Here is a 23,329-nt window from a genome sequence, read left to right as displayed (position 1 = left end):
TACAAACCAATCGTCGTTGTGATAACTTCCTCGACCTCGTGAATTATGCTATTAACAAAAATTGATCAATTATACTATTATGTTACATACATTACATGACGATCTATGAAATACACTCAATATATTTCCTTTTTACGGAGGACGAAAGTAAATTTAAATAGCTACGGCACACATAATAAGGAGTCAATAAAAAACATCCCGTCTCTAAAATAAAACATTATTATCATATTTATATTAGACACAGATTACTTAATAGATTTTATACAAATAATGAATAATGGCATGAGGTGAATGATGAAAGGTTATATATCAACGAGGCGACAGCCGAGTTGATATATAACCTTTCATCATTCACCAAATTCTATTATTTGTACCATTACAAGAATATGAAACATTCATTATTTGTTTTATAAAACAGACAGACAGATTCCTGTCATTTTAATCAAATAAAAGGTAGGCCTAGCCAAGGCCTACATTTGATTAACATTGATGACAGGAATTTATTTAGGTGTTATATAATATCGACTTTGGTATACTATTTATATTAAAGTTTCTCTATACAGTCTAGTACAGTACAATTAGTATCGTTTAGTGTTTTATTGTCAGAATAACTCTATTTTCAATACATAATGTTGTGTATTATTAAACCTTTGCAAAAGGCTTAAAGATGTATTGTTCCCCTGAAAAAATCATTTTTTAAATTTTTGTTTTTGAATATTTAATTTTTATGTCACATAATAATAGTAAAAAAAAAATATTTACCCGAAAAAAATGTAATTCAAAGCAAAAAATAGTTAAATTGTCTGTCAGACAATGGTTTTTGTTTAAATTAACCATTTGTAAAATAATTATTTTATTTTTTTTTTATAGAAGTGAATAACTTGATTAAAACTGCAAATGGCCTATTTAAAGTCTGATTTTATTAATCTTCATTTTTTATGTTTTTGGGGGACAATACATCTTTAAGTTTCATCTATATACAAGGTGTACAAAACGAAGCTTAGCAGCTTAATTGTGAGAAGCAGAGTTAACATCGTTAATTGTCCATCACAATTATTAGCAGCAAGGTCAACATCATATCCAGCAAGGTCAACATCATATCCTTTATTATTATTTTCTTATTATATATATTAAGAGTATAGCGTTAATGCAACATATGCATTCAGCACTAAGTATGTTATCGGGTGAAAATAACAATAGTAATGTGTTATTTATAGCGAACATGGATAAAGCAATTTCAAATAAGATCATACTAATGTAGTACAACATGGCGTCGCCAACCATAAATCAGTTAAATGCATCAGAAGCAATGTACTATCTAGTACATAATTGCTGATTCAGCAACAGATCCCATTTAACTGTTTTATCTCATAGACAGGCTGTTTGATGAACCATGTCCACAATTGTATCTACCTATATTTTCCATACCATTTGTAATCGTAAGGACCAAGATATTTACTTATTCCTAAGTAATTTCCTTCTACTACTCGTTTAAATGTCCATTCATTATCATTGCTTTCCTCGATCCTTTTTTCTTCCATGGCATCATCTTCCAGAACTTTAGGAGTAACGATTTTGCTACGAAATGGTAATTTCTTTGTCAGTTCCTTAAGCACTTTTTCCACTTCTTGCAATTCGCACTTTCCTCCAATTTCAACGACAATTCTACCAGGTTTTACCGGTGTCACGTAGTGATCAATACTTCCTAAATTAAAACAAACATTTCTAACTCAGAAGTGTCTATTATAACTGTACAAAGACTGGCAAACTCAAAAGTAGCAAAAACAATACGAAAAGAACTTAGATTAAAAACAAGGCAGAATTTTAAAGAAAGATTTTGAAATATCTTAAAGATGTCCTTATAATAGACCATACAATAGATTACCTAATAAAAAATAAATGTTACTACACAGAACTAGAAAAATCTTTAGCCTAAGGCTGTAACACAGATACTGTTTGTAGCCAGTTAAAATAGTCCAAGCTGGGGGTAATATTAGTCAAAAGCAAGCAAACAACTTAGATATCTGGGTTATTATTGTTTAAATAACTCGCAAAAGTAAATATTAAATAATTATTGTGGAAGAAATAATATTGTTGATTATTTTATCAGTTCTGGTTATAGATAGGTGGTCCTAAGAGTTTTGGATTAGGTTTTAATAATTGCTATGTTTGGTACAGTATGTTTCATTGCACCATGCCTGTTTGCTGTAGGCTGTATAAATAAATATGGAGCCATGTTAATGTGATTTTTTATCTAAAAAAACAATATTATCTAGTCAATAACAAATATCCAGTCACCATAACTACCATGAGGAAGTTTAGTCTCAGGGGGTCTGGTTACGAAGTCTGTGTTTTGCCAGTAAAATTTGCCTAACTACATTGCCTCGGTATTTAAAATTATGTAAGAAAGTTATACATAAAATAAACAATAGTCTAGTAGTAATCAAGGGCTATATTTGATAATTTGCTTAATTTTCCGGACTTATATTAGAGATTATTCCCGGTAGTCATATACAGTATTAGTTCATAGATACATTCTGCAGACTTTCTACCTTACAAAAAATTACAGAAAAAACTGAAACCATCAAAGAAAGTATTCTAAAAATGTGTAAAAAAAAATTGGATTGGATTGGACAAACCTTTTCCTCCTCCCATTCGCTGACCTTGACCCTTCTTGGTGATTGGTTTATAAGGAGCTTCGACGCGCCAGATTGCAAACATTCTCCTAGTGTCCATGAAACGATTGATTGTTAATCGCATCATCTCAAAATGTCCATGTTTCAAATATCCTGCAGTTGTTGCCTAAAAATACAGTAAAAGACATAAAATACAGTAAAAGACATAAAATTGAATTGAATTTATTTGTTATTTTGGTTTTTATTTCCTACGGAAGTGAATAACTTTATTAAAACTAGAAAATTACATGATTTAATATTTTTCATTTTTTTTTGGGACAATACATCTTAAAGGGTCAACACAACAAATTAAAATATTCTTTCAGCTAGTTTATGGGAAAGTCTCCTGGTGACTGTCTGTATACAGAAAATAAGAAAAATAAATTTTAATTAAAGACACATAAGATTTTGTGATTTGACTATTTAGGTCGCAATCCTTATCTAAAATATTCATTTGATTTTCTTGTACGTACTACTTGTGTTACAAACGGTAGTTTGCTTAGCTTTGACGTCATAAGGTAAATCAAATCTCATTGTTGGCGTTATGAGGAGGTTAGATGAAAACGCTTAGATGCAATTAATGTCTGAAGAAAGGTATACAGTACAACAACAACAGTAGATTATTAATACAGCATCAACAAAATCAAGGCCTTAATTAAATCAATCAAAGCACACAATCAACAAACTCATAATTATTTACTCTAAAATAAAACCTTGGATCTCTCGACAAAAAGATCAGTGAGTGTTGATGATTTACACTCAATTTTAATGTTTTAATGTATATTGTTACATCAAGCAACAATGAATACAACAAAAAGCAAAGTAAATATATTTCTTAAAAATTATATATTTATTGTGTTAATACGCATTTCTATAGCAATGTTTGTGACATTTTGGACCTAGAGAAAAGAAGAAAAGAGAGTATTTTGGTATGAGTGAGTCAGCTGAATTCTTTGTATATTTCTATATCTATGTTTTGCTGTGAGGTATACATGCTAAAATAGTAAATGTACTTTGGCTGCCTGCTATGTTATTTTTTTTAATAAATAATATTCAAAATGCCCTATGTACATTTTGTTCTCTGATTTATGTAGGAATTCTGAACATCAATATAATCACTTTCCCGCAAGATTAAATTTGAACATATAATGTTTGGTAAACAAGGTTTATCATAATATTTTGTGTTAATTAAATAAATTAAGTACTCGCCCCATTGATAATAATGAATTAAAAAAATAATTATTCAAGTTGAATCTGGACAGATTAAAAAACTGTGCTTCATAAAGTAAACAGATTACAGTAAAACTGTAGTGTGTGAATAAGAAATGTGTGTCACTTGTATTAAAGATTCATTGTGCTTGCTTTACAATCTTAAAAGTTAAAATTCTAAATATTTCAAATCAATGATGCACACTATAGTAGCAATCCGAATTTAAAACTAAACAATTTCAAGATGTATTGTCCCCCAAAAACATGAAAAATGAAGATTAATAAAATCAGCCATTTTGCAGTTTTGATAAAATTATTCATTTCGGTGAAAAAAAAACACCAAAAAATAAGAATATCCATTCAAAACAATTATTATTTCACTTATATTTTATAAAAAGACAAAAGAAATGGTTAATTTTAACAATTTTAAATTTTTGTTAACCCACTTTATTATCGAAGTGGATAGCTATTATGTCACATTAAAATGGCATATTCAACAAAAAAATTGAAGGGAAAAAAATGTTAAAAAGGGAAAATACATGTTTAAAAAGAACAAGCTACTGTATCTTGCAATTCTTATGGTCATAATATAATGAATATATTATTCATATTGTTAACATCAAACTAATTGACTTAGATTAGGTTTTACAATGTAGTAAAGATTTTACTCTTGTACTATACTAAAAGATGTTATTGTTCTAAATGGACTAAAGGCTGTGTCAAATGTTGGAGTATACTGTGTACTGTACATTGACTCAGGGCCATGATAAATCTGATAAAATCTTTCTCACAACTTTAAAAGAATCAAATAGAAAAAGGACATTACATACTTAGTACTAGAAAGCATGCTAAAGAGTCTGGATTAACAAAAGTAATTTGACAGGATTAAAAAGGATTAACTCACTTAATCCACAGCTTTGTGGTAAATAAGATGAGCTAATGTAGACTGTGATTTCTATTATTGTTATTGTTGATGTGATGTTGTAATCACCAATTAAAATGTGTTAAATTATGACACTATAATGGTCTTCCTGTCAATGTCATCCATTTGACCTCAATGATAATGCTGCTACTACTTACTAGTCTTTTTTTTTTCCAAATGGTACAAAATGGTGTGACACCTAATGCTAAAGTCTACAGATATAAAAAAAAATGCTTATGTAATATTATTATATCATATTATTAAAAACACCTCTATCTCTAAACCACAACCAGTTGCATAATTACAGAAATGATTAGCTGGCCTATGTACAGTAATTAATCAAGTTAGACCTGACCAGAAACATGATTGTGTTTTGTGCTTTAAATTTATCATAAAAACAAACTCTAACCCCAAGCAAACTATTATACTAAGTACAGTAGTAGTAGGAGTACTAAATGTAGCATTTGGCTCCATTTGTGTCTAGTGAACAAAATTGCCATAGTTGATATTTACAATACATCTATAGAGATTTAGAGAGACACTTTGGTGATACAGCTCTTGTTTTTCCCAGTGCACTTTTTTATATGTTTCAATAAAAGGAGTAAATACATATACATTTTTATTTTATTTTATTTCATACAGTACACATCCAACAGCGAGCTCAAACTAGCCAATTACTACAGGATGGATTTTAAAAGAATGCTATCAGTAACTAGTTAAGTAATCTAGTTCTCATTTAAAAGGGTTATGACAAGGGTAAATGTACCAATGTATGTTTTGATACAAACACTGAAACTAGAACAATTACTGACAAATTAAAGGTAGGGAGCAAATTAACTAGGCTATTGTACTTCCCAATCGCGACAACCAAACGTTTTTTTTTCTATAAGTTTTATTACCTTGTACTAAATATGTTTAGGTAAATAGGTTATTCCACATTTGAAGTACGCTTTCTAAACATTTCCACCAATAAACACATCCATAGCAATGATTAATTTAATAAATTTCTTTTAATGTTAACACTTTACAGCAGACTGTTAGTAGGACATGCAATTAGTGAGTGAGCAAAATAAGCAAGTACCGGCAATCAATGAGGATTCAATTTACTTTGACAGTCACAAAATCAAATCGTAATCAACTTCAAGTACTGCTAAGTATACATCTGTTAACGATAATTGTCCTGCTTAATTACTAATCTAATTCCAATATGAAAACAAAATATCGGAAATTGTGTGATGTCGCTAAGAAAGGATGTAATTGTGCTGGGTGAAATCGGAAAAATTGAACCCACCTTTGAAATATTCCTCCAAATATAAATGCTTATTATAGGGCATACAACAAACGCCTAATTTCAACAGTGCACTTACGTACAAACCCCTGGATACTGTTGTTTTGATGTTGCTAAGAAAGAGTTTTATACATACAAGGATGTAATTGTGATGGGTAAAATCGAAAAAAAAAAGGAAACTAACATTTGAAATATTCCTCTAAGTCAAAATGTTTATTATAAGGCCAACTTATTTCAACACTGCATTTATGTATAAACCTCTGGATACCAGTACTGGTGAGTTTTCCTTTAAGTAGGTATCCCAATGTAAAAATTCAAATTAATGATGGTACTTTTTCTTTCAGTTAATCAGAAGGAACTTACTGAACATAAACTTTTGCAATTTAAATGATTGAAATCGGATTATCCATTCAAAAGTTATGGTCCGTTAAAGTGCCCAAAAAACAGTGATTTTTGCTTGAAAAATTATAATTAATCTAATTAATCTAATTAATCTAATTATATTTGAACCCATTTTTGAAGGGTTATAACTTTTATACTAATAATTTTAAAGTTCTTATTTTTTCCAAACCCATAGATACAACAGAGTTGTACAAGAAAAAATTTTTTTTGGGTGTCCTCGACATTTTTTTTTTTAGATATCGCCCTACAAAATTCGTCCGAGGGCTTTTTACGCGTGATTTTCCTAATGTCTCAAAAATGCCCAAAAAGTTCCTGTCTTTAAATGATTCATAACTTTTGAACCAATGTGTGAATTAACTTCTTTTTTTTTGCATTGCATAAAATGTAATATGTATTTTAGTAAGGTTATTTATATTGACAGGTAGGTAATTCTGAAATACAACATAAAATATTGTTAAAAAATGTTAAAATGTGAAAAAAAAAATATTGCGTTAAAAAACTGTGTGGGTATTGTTTCTTTTCATTAAATATTATTTTTCGTAAGTATACATTTTTTTAATAATTCTAGTATTTAAAGTTATATTTATAATCATATATTATTTAAATTGATTTTCGAACCGCCAAAAATAAGAATTAAGCCCGTGCTTATTATGTGTTCGATTCCATTTGGAGCGCCGGGCCGAACGTAGACTCGGCCGCGCCTACTACAAAAGTTAAGATAGGCCCCTACAGCTAGCCTGAGACAACAATCAAAGAGATTGGAAACGCTTGTCGGTTCCCTTTGATCTACTTATTTCGTCTTAGTAGTTTCATTGTTATGTAAATTAAGTGTGCGCTCGAGAAAAATCCACTCGACGGAGATCGCACGCGATCGCTTCGCAATATACGAGATAGTAACAGTTTACCAGATTTCCTTCAGCAAATTACGCTTAATTTGAACTTCAAATTATATTTTTAGGATATTAAAAGGTAAGAGTTTTAAATAATGTTTGGTATTTAACTGTTTTTAAAAAGAAAAATTAATCTTGTTTTAGTAGAACTTGGTCTGCAAAGTAGGGTAGTTCTAGACTCGTAGACAACCGTAGATGGACTACCCCATCTAGACTGGGTTAGTGTGTCGTTGTCGGAACGGCTACTTAAAACACCAGTTTTTGAGAGCATTGCAATTTTACTAAAAGACACTCTTGTGTAATTAATGAGTTTTATTATGATAGAATAACTATTTTTCTGTGGTATGATGTACAATTTATTAGGAAAAAGTAATGTTTAATATGTAATTAAGTATGATGATTTTACTGGTTTTTTAAAGTTTTCGCTAAATACGCTAAATACACAATCGTAATTGTGTCACATTTGGAACAAAAAAATCTTTATCTTATTTATGATATTGTATCACTTACTTACCTTTTAATGATAGTTAAATATATAAATGTTGGTATGCGTGTATTTTTTAATCATTTGAAATTTGTATTTATTCAATATATTTTCCTTAGCGTAGGCCCAATGTCATCGCATGGCCTTATTTAGCCAGGGCTAGTCACAGGGATTCATAATGCATTCATTAGCGTAATTTCGCCTAAATTAAGTCTAGGCTAGGCTAGCTTTTACCTTGTCAAATCAAATTGATCCTATTTCCAAACTTGTTTTTACTGCTCTATTTGGTGTGCAGTAGTATGGAATGGTAGTTGGGTGGGGTCAAACAAAATTGGTTGGGGAAGTGAGGGTGAGGGGGGAGGGGTGAGGGGGAGGGGGTGAGGGTGAGGGGGATTATTATATTGCTTAGTGGGGCTTTAGTGTTTCTTGCCTAGAAGTAAGTGCCTGAAATGCATGTACAGAAACCAGTGCAAACCAATGATCAATGTTTTCTTTTATTTATAACAGATCATGACAAGAAAAAAAAGAAAAGCATTAATTGGTAGACGATACAAATATTGTGTTAATGGTCTTCCATCTCAACGAAAACCACTCACTCGTCAGCCAATTGAGCAAGTTAAGCATTGTGACTTTCACTGGAAATTTTGCAAATTGTGATTGTGTTGTTCATAGTGTACACAATGAACCACTGCTTGAAGTAAGTACATAGGTTGTGTAAAAAGATTGTATAAAGTATTTAATCATTATAGTGTGGTTATAAATGAGTGTTTCTGTGTGTATTGCAGGAACATAAGGAACCAATTGAGAGTTATTTAGTACTTGGATCTTCATTGACAAAACTTGAGACAGAAGATAACATCAATTATGTGACATACCAGCAGTTGCGATTTGATTGCACAAGGAAACAAGAAAAGCTGAATAACATTGGTTTTGAAGTCATTAAGGCAACTAGTGATCTGACACTCATTCAGTTCTATGAGAAACGTTTTTTTTCTGTTAAGATGGCAGTTACCATTGACAAAAACTTTAATATAACCGTAATCGTTCATAACAAGCGCTTACCTGATAATCATACAATATTTGAAAGTATACGGAAGGTGCATGTGTTTAATCATTTATTCATGTTTTTAAAATTCTTGTTTGATAAATATACTGTGTGCATAGGAAATCCTGACTTAACTGCATTGCAGGAAAACAAGTATGTGGAACATGATTGTGGAGCAGAATACACACAAACAATCCGAACTGATCGCTGCTTCCTTTTAACTACTTTAACAAACAGGTGCCCCCATTGTGCAACATACAGACGATCATTGCGAAAATCTATGAAACACAATCAGTCATTTGAAGTATTATTGTCATCTAAAAGGCCTAATTCCAGTTTGACTAAAAATGATTTATTAATTAAAAGTAAGATGCTAAAAAAACAATGTCAAAGTGTTGAAAGAAAAAAAAAGCAAATATTAATTAATCAGGAAATTAATCAAAAATATAAGAACAATGAACTGACAGATGATTCTAATGGTGACCTAGAAACTATTATTCAAGAAGGAGAAAATGCTTTCAACAATTTGTTTCGAGATCCTGATTCATTTCAAAGAATATTTTGGGAAGAACAATTAAAATTCAACAAGTTAAAAGAGAAAAGACAGATGAGGTGGCATCCTATTATTGTGAAATGGGCTTTGTACTTGAAATCTAAATCTTCAACTGCATATCAAGCACTGAGAGAAACTGGTTTTATAAGTTTACCAAGTGAAAGAACATTATATGATTATAGCCACGTCATTGATAGTAAATTAGGTTACCAGAAAGAAGTTTTAGAAATGCTACACGAGGAGGCTAAAAGAAAAGGACTCTTTACTGAAGAATGGCGATCATATGTTGGAATTTTACAGGATGAAATTAAAATAAAAGAAGACTTGGTATATTCTGCCTCCACTAATGAATTGATTGGATTTACAAATTTAGATAACATTAGCAATGAGATTCACAAAATTGAAAATAAGAAAAATGAAATCACCAATGAGATGGCAAAAAGTGCATTAGTTATTATGGTACGAGGGGCAACAAGTAACTTAAAATTTCCATTGGCAGTTTTTGCAACAAATGGACTACGTTCTGAAGATCTCCACACAATTTTATGGAGAGCCATTGAACTACTTGAAATAGATGTTGGACTGAAAGTTTTGTATCTTACATGTGATGGTGCTAGCCAGAATAGATCATTTTTTGATTCTCATGGGCTTAAAAACAAGTTTAGTTGTACAAATCCTTTTGCTCCAAATCGGAATCTATATTTTATTTCAGATGTCCCTCATCTGCTAAAAACAGCTAGAAATTGTTTTTCAAATTCTGGTAGTCACAAAAAATCAAGAAATCTGTGGAAAGGTGGACAGAACATTTCATGGATGAGTTTAGTTCAACTGTTTGAAGAACACACAGAAGGAAAATTGTATAAAAAAACAAAACTAACAAGAGCACATATTGACCTCACCCCTTTCAGTGTGATGAAAGTCAATTTAGCTGCTCAAGTTTTCAGTAACAGAGTTGCACAGCACATGAAAGAAGTATATGGTGACAGTGCAAGAGAAACAATCACCTTCATAACTCACATGAATCGCTTTTTTGACTGCTTAAATACAAGAAACAATAACGCTGGTAAGTTATCCAGAAACACAGACTTAAATCCATACAAAGACATCCATGATCCAAGACTTTCATATTTAGAGACAGAGTTTTTAGGATACCTTGAGCAATGGGAAAATGATGTAAAAGAACGAGTAGGAAAATTTGCTGATGCAGAAAGAAAGCGTATGTTACTAAGTCAGCAAACCATACATGGCTTTCATATCACCATTAATTCTATTGTAGCATGTGTTCGTTATTTGTTGGGAAAAGGAGCCAAATTTGTAAATACGTGTGTGTTTAATCAAGATGTACTCGAACAGCACTTTGGACATTATAGACACAAACAGGGAGCAGGTGACAATCCAACAATTGATAATGTTCGACATACATTAAATACACTTAGGGTTGTTGGGTCAGCAGCAGTTGCACCCATAAGAGGCAACACTAAGCGAATTATGTCTGAATTGGACAAAGAAAATTTAAACATTCCACTTAAACGCAGAGTAAAAAAGTCTTAATAGCATTTTATAATAGTAAATTTGACTTTTTTTTTATTTTGCACAAAACATTTACAGTACTCCAGTTAATAAATTACAGCGTATAGCTTATTTTTCATTTTACTTGTTTAATTCTTTTAGTTCTTTTCTTAATGCTTTTTTAGTTCCGGCAGCAAGTTTTTGTTGCTTTCGTTTTTTTTGCATTTTGCTTTTAAGTTGTTCAGTTAAAGCAAACCCTCTAATTTTTAAAAATAACTCAACAACATTGTCCAACACTATCCATTTCTGTGTATTTGGTGAGGTTATAAGGTTACACCATATATGTGTTACCAGTTTATACTTTAGTATTGTAGACTTTATGTTAATTAAAGAATCATGTTGTAAACTTTCACTGTTTATTAACTCCCTAATCCAACGCTCAATTAAAATAATTAAATTAAGAAATTTTGTTGAGGGGTAAATCAAACCGCCTCTGTCCAAACTTTGTGTCCATGAACATCTACTGTCTACACCATTATCAGTGGTCAGATTGCTAAGCATCTCTCTTTCAACTGGCTTGTTCATGTACCTTTTTTTCAATTTTCTTATAATAGAACCTGTAATATGATGGATGATTTGCTTGTCTGCTGTAGTTACTAACTCTATTTCCATATTATATCTTACTTCAATTTTTTCATTTTGTCGTTTAAAAAATGATGTAGTTATGCAGGTCAAAAATCTTTGAACAAAAGCCTCCTTTTCAGTTTCTGTATTATTAATATTAGTAATTATCTTATTCAAAAAATCATGAATAAACTTTCTGTTTATCCTCAGCTGGAAAACAGCTTTTAGGATATCTGCAGCTGTGGGCTGCAGCAGACTATCCATAATCTCTTCCGATAAAAACATATTTATTTCAGATTGATTCTCTAATATTGATTTTGCAATTGAGATCACACCTAAACCACACTTGGACCATGATGCATGGTGAATGTCATCGGTTACTAATATGTTCAGTGCATCTGTCACCATGTGTGGCAAATCTTCATTAATTTCCTTGGCAGTGGTAAGTGGTAAAGGACTAGGCCTACAGGCTGTTGATTTTGTTGCCATAACTGAAAAAAAAAACCTAATTGACGAGCTTTCTTATTTATTTATATCGTATATTGCTCTTTAATTTACCCTGATTTAAAATTATTAACATTATGTGACATAGCCTAATAATTATTTATAGGCATACACTTAAGAATGAATGAATGCCTTATTGAACCTAACCTCTAGGCCTACTATACTACTACACCTATAGGCTAGGGCCTTGGCCTAGTATTTATTAATAATTAGCCTAGGCCTATATAGGGGCCTAATAAATAATTAATAATAAATATGCTGGCCTGGCTAAATGAATAGGCCTACTGCTGCTGTAGGCCTATTATATGTAGGCTAATATTTGATAATTATCCCAAAGAAATCTTTTTTTTTCAATTAATTCTTGTAGTGTTGTACTCTGGTGTTAATAATCATTTTTACAGAAAAAATTAATACCTAATTTAACATTTTTAAACAACATAAATAATGTTTATAAACACCTATAGTCTTACCGTATATTTCGTTGTTTATCTCCTGCTCGCGAGATTTAAAAACCCCTCCAAAAACTTTTTTCATGGATCACTGATTTTGATAAACAGTTAATCTGCGCTTGCGCGAATTCGCTGATTGGCCGGTGACTTAGCTAATTTGCATAACAAAGAGGTATACTACACTGAACCTGGCGGCAAGTGCCACACAAAGGGAAATCGCTAGCGTTTCCAATCTCTTTGATTGTTGTCTCAGAGCTAGCTAACTAAGGTCTAAATAAAAGCCTGACGCTAAATTCTGCCTAAGAAATATCGGGAAGAAATTTTTTATTTAACAAAGTAATTACCTCAATGGTATAATGTTAACATGTTTAATTTTATTTCCCTTTCGATTATTCTAACCGAAAGTTGCACTTTGAATTGAAATATACGGAATAAAATTTAGGCCTAGAAACAGCGTAGACATACAACGGCAACACAGGCCAAAGCGCGTTTCGGCCGCCTACATAGAATGGCTTACGGCCGCTGCATAGCAAAATCAAAGCTTCTTAAATTTCTTCGGTACATTTCTTCCTAACGTACTTGCTTTATATAGTAGATTTATAAATATTCCAATTAAATAATTTAATAAATCGGTAAAATTGACGTTTCGAAGCAAATATTCCATGAGAGGCGACATTTTTCGACATGCCTCGTGTGCAGCGAAGACTAGTTCAGAAAATGGAACAGTCCACTGCAGGGGTTATCCAATCATTAATTAACGCGCTAATACATGCATACCATGCACATTGTCTGGGCGACGATAATTTAGTAATAAGCGGAGAACTGAATCCCCCCCGTAAGGAAAATGGTAAACACTGATATTTATGGTAGGGATTATTTTTTTCAGTGGTTGGTCTTGTTGGCCTCTTTGCACGAGGTCCACGCAAAGTCAAATAAAACGATGTGGTTTATCAAACAGAAATATAAATTAAATTAGCTTCAATTCAATACTAAATTAGCCAGATTTTGATAATGAGAAAGACTAAAAAATTCAATTGTTATCGTTAAAATTGACATTTGAGGCGGATGTACATAATAATAATAACCGATTTACATATCAAAATAAAGAGTATTTAAAGCCTGATAACATGCAACAAAAATTACTCCACCACCTATTATGGACCTCGTGCGATCGTGTTTTGAAAATGGGTAGGTGTTTTCCAAAGTTATTTTTAGCGCGCGGATTTCGGCTCGCCGGCTTTTGTACCTCATTTTTAACTCGCGTTTTCTATTAAAATATTTAATAAACATAGATTAAAAATATATGAAAATAATCCCTTAAACAAGATCTTTCCAGACATATAATTTTTATTCACATGTGTATATCAGAAATAGTATATTTTTAACTTCAAAGACACGTCACTTTTTGAAATTTCACGAACGTGTTAAAATCACGGTAACGAAAATCCGCTTCATTGGGATACCTACTTTAAGTCAAAATGTTTATTATAAGGCCAACTTATTTCAACACTGCATTTATGTATAAACCTCTGAATACCAGTACTTGTGAGTTTTTGTTATGCCTTTTAAACTTGATTGCACGTTAGTTAAACCATGGACCTAACTAATTTATAGGTCCACGGTTTAACTACACACCTCAATAGAAGCAAAACAATAAATTTTGAAAGGAAATGCTTGATAGGGCTGGGTTAAGTAATTGCAAAGTAATATAAGGACTTCCAAACAGTAAATGCTAATTTCTAGATCCTGTGAAAAGAATAGCAGCCGATTTCGAAGTATCATAGGAATAATTGTTAATACACCATCACATGTGTTTCACATGTATCTACAGTAACCTTTAACCTACAGTAACCTTACACGATACAGGCACCACATGTGATGCTGCTGTATTACTAAATACTCCTATGATACTTCGGAACTAGATAGTATGTGGAGGTACAGCACTAGGATTAGGAATCAGGTGAGAATAGCATGAATGTGATTACAATCACAAGAATAAAGTAATTCATTCCAGTTTGTTAATGTAAATGTTGAATTATTACATCTACTAAATGTAATAAGTTCAATAGCGACCATTGACTTGTCACATGATATGTTTTAAATGTTAACAGTAAATTGGTAAATAATTGCAATGTAATTTGAGAATTGATGATGAATGAGAAACATAATTACAAAGTTCGGTCACCCTGAATTCTCACTATATCATTCAGTAATTTCTCCTTACTTTATAGTATCAAGTTTAACTAGTACAGAAAAATATTTGAATTTATACTACTAACTAGACTATTTTTTATAGTCTAGTATTATTTTTAGCATATGAAACTAATAATATATTGTACAGTAGGTGTCTTGCCGGGCCGCCCCCGGCCTCCCCCCCCCCCACCTTTTTTTAAATATATATTATGCACCCATTTACATACGATTTTATCAACGATTTTACCGGAAAAGGAGGTACAAATTAACATTAAAAATAGTTGAAATCTTCAATTTTTTTTTTTTAAACAAGTTCAACTTCAACGTTTTACAACGATCGGTAAAACAGACTGACCAATCAAATAGTTCATAAATTACGTCATCATTGTTTGCGAAAAAATACGTACGCGCTGACAATTCTTGATTTTTTACAACGTGACAATGTTTTTGGGGTCTGATATTTCAAAATAACAAGTGCAAAACTAAATTTTAATATAAAAACAATTTAATTTAATGTTTGTCTTTAGTGTAAAAACTAGATTAAGATATCAGCGAAAACATGTCCTGGGCCGGCTTTGCTGAAGCATCAAAACCCGTAACTTTGCAAAACTTCACGTCCATGTGTCCCAGCAACGTCGAAAGAACCAAAAAAACGATCGCGTAAAAAATGTGTAAAAATTCACGACGGGAAAACAGGCTATAGGCGCAAAAAAAAACCAGTTCCGTAAAGGCTATTAAATATGCAGGGGCGGACGCAGGGGTGTTGCCCCAGTTGCCCAGGCAACACCCTTAATTTCATACTAAATGTTTTTTTCTGCCACTAAGTTAAAATTTAGATCCATTTCATTATGATATATTAACCATTAACGTTATAGAAGTCCAGGGTTGGAAGAGTCTATGTAAATTGACTGACTGTAGCGTAAAATTAACCGTGCACAATTTTTTTTTAGATATGTTTCTGAACATGCTCAGAATGAATTTCTGACTGTTTGGATTGCTTGTGTGTGTCATGAGAATATAGAGTACGTGGAAAAGCCCGTCATATGGGTCGTTGATTTGTCCGTAATTATTGCATTTTACCAGGGATTCTCCATCATTTAAGTATTTCCGTAGTACCCTTTTTTATCTTCATTTCCCTAACGTCCGTAATATTGGGCCGAATTTCTGTAGTAATTACGGACGTTCCGAACTTTGAAATAACAGTGTTTAATTTCTTTCTTTCTGCAAATTTCGATCATATTTTCTCTTCTAGAGTGTGGATTAAGCAACACTGTTGTACAGTATAGTGGATAAATGAAAATGAATTTTGGGAAGTGTTGTTTTACTGACTTATTTAGCATAATTTTACAATTCAGCTCAATATTTATAGCAGCAGCTTCACATTTTTTGTCTGTACTACTACTAAAAATTATTAATTGATAATAGGCCTAGTAATTAATTTGTATTAATTGATTACCTTACCGGAAGTACCTTCGTCTGGGACTTTCTCTGACGTTCGCATTTTAAACGCAAAAATCCTTAGTAGCGTGTGTTTTGCCAGCAGAAAAAAATATATGGGATAAATACTGCTGTTTACTACTGTAGCCCGATAGATATAGTGTCATTTCCGGCCACCTAGAGGTGTTATTTAACAAAATTCGCTTCACCACACACCGTGGGGGGCCTATGGCGCAAATACTTGGTTTCTATTATGGCCCTGGACTCTCGGACAACCCCCTTAAAATAATCCTGCGACCGCCCCTGATATGGTCTATAAAACCCACTATATTCAGATAATTATATGACAAGAATCGACTGGCCAAAACGCCTCAGATGCTATCGCCGGGTGCCCCGGACCCCCCTAGACGATTATTTTTCCCATATCGTCCCCCTCTTTATCAAAATCCTAGATCTGCCCCTGAAATGAGTGGGGTACTAATGTTTACAGCTTTCAGTATTGAGAGCTTTCAGTATAATATGCGCAAAATAAGAGTTTCTCTACAGTATTTTTATTCAAATGAAGTGAGTTCTACTGTACCTGCAAACCAAACTGATCAAGCTCCAGCTCTGTTCCTTCCGTAGCAGGGCCGCGTAAATCAATAAGTTTTCTAGGTTCTTTCAGTGGCTTCATGACATTGGGAACTTTGAGTAACAGAGGAAGTCTAGGCTTCTCTGGCATCACTATGTCTATATTGAACATTATGCAATAAAAGTTAAGATTATGACATGTTGAATATTTTATGTATGAACAATAACATAAAAAAACCGATTATCTTATTAATTACCATTATAAAACAAATTAATTATAAAGTTCAACCATGGCGCTTATGAAATTCAAAAACAATGATGAATAGGATAAGTTTTTTAGTATCTAAAGAACTTGCAGTTCTCAAGTTCTGATCTTTAAAAATAATAAATTCAAGGTACTTGTTGTTTGTATATGTAATTAATTAATTAATTTTAAAGTGGATAAAGACTAACCATCGTATGAATCCAATGGTCTGAGATTCTTTAAAGAAGCAACTTGAATAACTGGTACTGATTGACTATTGTATAATGACGTTGGACAACAATCTAAACATAAATAAAAACAACATATATCAAATATATATGAGGCAGGCAAGGAAATCGCTGGTCTCTCTCTCACTCACACATGTCCACTGAAACTAGTCAATGCCTGATGTTATAAATAATAATGACGGTGGCAAGCCATTTCTAAATTAAAATCTTGATTATTGCTGATATTTCTACATACAGTATTTAAACTATATATATATTATCTCAAATACAGTTAACTATGTTGTGTAAAACAATTCTTTAATTACTGTAACTGAAACAAATTTGTATATTATTATTAATCCTCTTTTTGAACACCACCAATGGAATCGGTTACACTATTTTTAGTGAGATGTTGGCTTAAAAAATGCTTACTTATTAATGCTTAATCCACAGCCTGACAGGCTACTATTCTATTAGGCCTAGTAATTAGCCTAGAGAATAGGCCTAGTAGGCCCTAATAATATTAATTAGTTAGGCCTAGGCCTAAATTAATAAAATATTTAAAAAAATTAAAAGTTTAAAAAAGTATCAATTTAAATGTTTCTTGCATGCTGTACCATTTGTGGCTTCCCTTAACAAAATTAGAGGTGACTCTACCCTACCTAGCCTACTCCCGTCTAGGCCTAGGCCTACCTATATATCAGGCGCTACTAATATTGACTCGGTCAGGTCTGTCGTCGCGGCTAGTCAAAAACAAGGACCCAGCCTACTAGGCCTAGATATTTCAATTAATTATGTTTATCATATTGCCTTACCAAAACTAAAGTACAACAGTCGTGGATTTTTAACTAAAGAAATACTAATGTTTTGTAGAGTTCGTAACATTATAACGGAAAATTGGAACAAAATTATTATTATTATAACACGCTACATGAGTATTCAGAGCGTCATTCTGACGGACTGGAGCATTCTATTTCTCTAAGGAGCGCCATTTATGCCTTTATTAACTTCAATAATAGAAATAGTACTACGGTAACTGCTCAAGTAGACCCAATTTAGCACCAGGGGAGCTGATATAAAATAGAAATAAAGTCACTCAAGTTTCAATCTTTTCGTATTTTAATACACTGTGCTCAAGTGGACCCAATTTAGCGCCAGTGGATTTTTTTTTAATGGAAAATAATGAATATTGTTTTTCTATTTATTTTGAAAGAGATATTTTGAGGATTGTAAATGTCAAGTGGAACTTTTTATAAATCAGAAACAAAGTTGTATGGCATTATTTTCCATTAAATAGACTGCCATAAAACCTCGAAAAGTAGCCCATGTGCTCCTTTATTTTTAGTATTCTTGGGTGGGCTTTTTTTCACATGGAGTTTTTTTCGAGATTACTTTTGTAAACTAAACGAGGGGAACTGCTAGCTTCCCGCCCGGAAAATATTTTATTTACATGATTTGAAAAATCTTCTAATGTAAATAATTAACAGCATCAAAATTTAACAGCGTGGCGTGTTGACAGCAAATGACGAACATACCATCTTTACCATAATACACCTGCACAGACTCATTTGAATAACAACGCATGCACATACCAAACTGTTTAAAATAGAGCCACAAAGGTACCCGAAAATGACATCTATTATGTTTTCAAACAACATGCATATAAGAATCTTCAGTACCCCACCATGCTTGGGGCTGAGCAAAAAAAAAAGAGCTGTAGGCTATAACAGTATGTTCCCGCCCGAAAAAAATGGCGTTACGTGATTTGAATGAAACAAACTATATAAGACTCACCAGGACAATAATATGAGCTAGTCCCCGAAAAGTGCACCTATTAATTGAAATATAAAATTAAATATTAAGTCTCCAGTACTAGCCCATCCATGGTTGTTGAGGCAGAGCAATGAAAATAGAGCCCAGAAATGCACTTACTTATACTTATTACTATACATAGTCACCTATGATAATTATGATAATGTTAAAATTTCAACTATCCAAATGCGACTAGGTGGGGTTTTCTACTTTAAAAACTCGACTTCGTATATGCCTATGGCCTAGCCCGGCGGCGGAATTAGTCTAAGCTTCGAAATTGGTCTGGAAATCGGCATCTTTGCAAATTTTCTATATTTGATCTTATTTCACTCTCCATTAACCTCATACAAAAACCATCGGAGACTATCTGTTTAAAACATGTTTATTCTGGGACGGTGCCGCCATACACACCAACTACTATGAAGAATCGGACATTTCGCTACCAATGTTGCAACATTGATTAATAAAATCAAAATTTAACAGTGGGGCGCGTTGACCGCGAATGACTAACAATACCATCTTTCCCACTACACCTGCACAAACTCATTTGTATAACAACGAAAGGCATACCAAACTATGATGAGAGATAAATTCTATTCTCAACACGTAACGCGTAACGAAGATAATTAATCCCTTTTTTACATTAAAATTTAGGCCGCTAACATAAAATTTATGAGATCAAATACATGTAGTGAAAGCCAACAAAAAGAGTAACAATTGTGCTCTCCTTGCCTCAGCACTAAGGCCCTGCAGCAGCCTTGGGTTCGTTTCCACCACATCATTACCAGATGCATTGCTAGTGCCTTCTCAAGATGTGTGGTGGAAAAGGGGACGTACAATTATTCTATGAACCTCAAACACAGTGGTCGCATACCTTTAACTCTATTCCACCGACCAGCGTGGGAATTGAACGCACGACATACGTGTTGTCAAAAACACGACGCTCACACGACTGAGCTAACTGATCATTTTGGTTTTATCAAGGTTAATAGGATATTTATGTTGTAATGATGAATTACGTAATACACGTATAAATAGACAATTATCAGCTGTTCAGTCATGTTTCAGTTTGTGGTGCAACGGGTAATGCTCAGTTTTGAGTAGTATCAGCTGGGGTTCGAACCTCTACGGATATTTTTTTTTATGAATAACTATAATGTGTAACGGTAGAATTATAATTATAATGTAAAAGATTAACAAATAACAAGCACGAATGTGCAATACTCGGGGTACAGCGAAAGAAGCTGTATACAGACGTATACAGTTAGCAAGTTAAAGAAAAATAGGTTTCGCCAGGGCTCGAACCGGGACCTTCTGCGTGTTAAGCAGACTTGACAACCACTACACTACGAAACCTCTTACATTAAAAATGTGGGTTACAGAAAGTTTTTTAATCCATTTAAATTACAAATAAATGGTAATAAGCACAAAGCAAAATAAACATGTGTAAAAGTGATAATTACCGATTACACAAAATAAGTATTTTAAAAAATAATAAAAATAAGATATACTCTGTATAATTATCATATTGCGTATACAGTACTTTTCACCATAAAGTTAAAAAAAAAGGTTCGCCCGGGCTCGAACCAGGTACCTTCTGCGTGTTGAGCAAACGTGATAACCACTACGCCAAGAAGCCGCATATAACTACATAACTCTGTGGTGTGTGTCACACATTGTGGCTTCTTAATTAAACAAATTAATTAACCAAAAAGCACGAATGTGCAATACTCGGAGTACAGCGAAAGAAGCTGTATACAGACGTATACAGTTATTTCACAATAAAGTTAAAGAAAAATAGGTTTCGCCAGGGCTCGAACCGGGACCTTCTGCGTGTTAAGCAGACTTGACAACCACTACACTACGAAAACCACTTACACTAAAAATGTGGGTTACAGAAAGTTTTTTAATCCATTTAAATTACAAATAAATATGGTAATAAGCACAAAGAAAAATAAACATGTGTAAAAGTGATAATTACCGATTACACAAAATAAGTATTTAAAAAAATAATAAAAATAAGATATACTGTGTATAATTATCATATTATTGCGTATACAGTACTTTTCACCATAAAGTTTAAAAAAAGGTTTCGTCCGGGCTCGAACCAGGTACCTTCTGCGTGTTAAGCAAACGTGATAACCACTACGCCAAGAATCCGCATATAACCATATAACTACATAACGCTGTGGTGTGTGTCACACATTGTGGCTTCTTAATTAAACAAATTAATTAACAAAAAATTAAAAACCCGGCTCTATAGCTTTGAGGACATGTCCCTGTAGTATGTTCATGCCAAATCCCAGCTCAATACTACAACGAATAAGGGAGGAGTAGTACTTTAAAAATCGCACTTTTTACTCAATAGTGTCCAGATGGAGGAAGAGGAGAAAATGAGTAAGTCCTAGACTCGGGTACCCCGAGTAAAAATTGAACAGTGTTGTGTGTTGATCGCGAATGACTTACAGCACATGTGCACACTCATTTGCATAAAAAACGCACGGCATACCAAACTATGATGAGATAAAATTAATTCTCTTCTAAACACGTAACGAAGAGAATTAATTCCCTTTTTTTACATTAAAATAAATTGAGGGCGCTAAACATAAAATTTAAACCATCAAAGCAGTTGGCGAGAGCCAAAAAAAAAAAGATGGTAAATGTGCTGTCCCTGCCTCAGCACTAAGGCCCTGCCACAGCCTTTTGGGGTCGTTTCCACCACATCACCAGATGCATTGATGTTGTCGCCTCATGATGTGTAGTGGAAAGGGAGACGTATGATCTGTGAACCCTAAACACAGTGGCTCGCATAGCCTTAACTCTATTCCACCGACCAGCGTGGGAATCGAACCCACGACAGACGACTGAGCTAACTGATCATTTTGGTTTTAGCAATGTTAATAGGATATTTATGACGTAATGATCAATTACGTAATACACGTATAAATAGACTATTACCAGCTGTTCAGTCATGTTTCAGTTTCTGGTGCAACGGGTAATGATCAGTTTTGAGTGCTATCAGCTGGGGTTCGAACCTCGACAAATATTTTTTAATATTGTTTTTCTTTTTTAATAGAGATATGTGACACTGTTTTGTCGAACATGTATGGTACCATACCGGTAGGTATTCAAATATGCTTAATACGAAAAGATATTAAAATTCAGTGACTCCAAGTTGGGTCCACTTGAGCATAGTGTATTAACATACGAAAAGATATTAAAATTCCGTGAATTATTTCTATTTTATATCACTGTGCTCGCCTGGTGCCAAATTGGGTCCACTTAAGTACAGTGTATTAAAATACGAAAAGATATTAACATTCAATGACTTATTTCTATTTTATATCAATGTGCTTCCCTGGTACCAAATTTGGTCCACTTGAGCACAGTGTATTAGTGTCGCATTGTACGTATTTCACACGCACGGAGTGGAGCTGCCATTGAAAAAATATTGCGCAATAATTGGACGCCCGCTGGCCATATTGCGCAATATCCGGGACGCCCGCTGGCCATAAAAAGGTACGCATACTTGCCAAACCTACCCAACCCGTACGTATCCCAAAATGTGATCCACTGGTTACCGTAGTACTATTTCTGAAGTAAATAAAGGCATAAATGGCGCTCCGTAGAGAAGTAGAGAATGTGACGCTGAACTGAATCAAAGAATATTATATATCACAAGAATGAGTAATCCGCGATTTTCCCTGTAACAGTAATATTGTCCATGTGGTAGGGCGCCGCCATAAGTGTGGATGTATCTGGGATGTATATGTTATGCGCAAATCGTTCAAATCGCGCATAAACATATACAACTTTTTGTGACGGTTTCACTAATCAAAGACTGGACCACCGGTAGTATTTTCATGATAGAAAATGTTATAAACTACATGCTAACATCATGTTAAATACTATTTGGATATTTCAGTGTTCGTTTTATGCAATTTATTTAGTAAAAACTGCCGTATAAACAGTTTGCTTTATCAACCGGGCGCTACGATAGCGTGACCGGGCGTGTTGGTGTTTACGCGTTTTCACGAACGATAGTTTAATAATATTCCTATATTTAACTTGTTTCTGGTAAAACAAATAAATGTTAATGATATTTAACATTTTGTCCTATTAATAACATGTATTTTATACTAATTTATATCATAAAAACAATACTTAATTTACCGGGCGTAGAGTAGTACACGGCAATGGTAAAAGAATAGGCCGTGCTGAGTAACGATTCGTTGATTTTGGTGTTGCTGTGTTAGGCCTTTTTTGTGAACTAACTTAGCATGTTAGTAAAT

General features: G+C 33.0%; 1 protein-coding gene across 1 annotated transcript; it reads right to left on the bottom strand.

Moving 5' to 3' along the window:
- Window positions 1-568: 568 nt before the first annotated feature.
- On the bottom strand, window positions 569-18,185 carry LOC140045513 (large ribosomal subunit protein uL16m-like). The gene is made up of 5 exons (XM_072090450.1): window positions 18,041-18,185; window positions 17,208-17,300; window positions 16,765-16,913; window positions 2,640-2,802; window positions 569-1,705 (listed from the first exon to the last, which is right to left on the bottom strand). Exons 1-5 carry the CDS (start codon window positions 18,108-18,110, stop codon window positions 1,410-1,412), a joined length of 771 nt encoding a protein of 256 aa, XP_071946551.1. The 5' UTR covers window positions 18,111-18,185; the 3' UTR covers window positions 569-1,409.
- Window positions 18,186-23,329: the final 5,144 nt, after the last annotated feature.

Source organism: Antedon mediterranea, chromosome 3, assembly GCF_964355755.1.
Source record: "Antedon mediterranea chromosome 3, ecAntMedi1.1, whole genome shotgun sequence".
NCBI classification, from domain to species: Eukaryota; Metazoa; Echinodermata; class Crinoidea; order Comatulida; family Antedonidae; genus Antedon; species Antedon mediterranea.
This window is presented reverse-complemented; position numbering and strand designations above follow the sequence as displayed.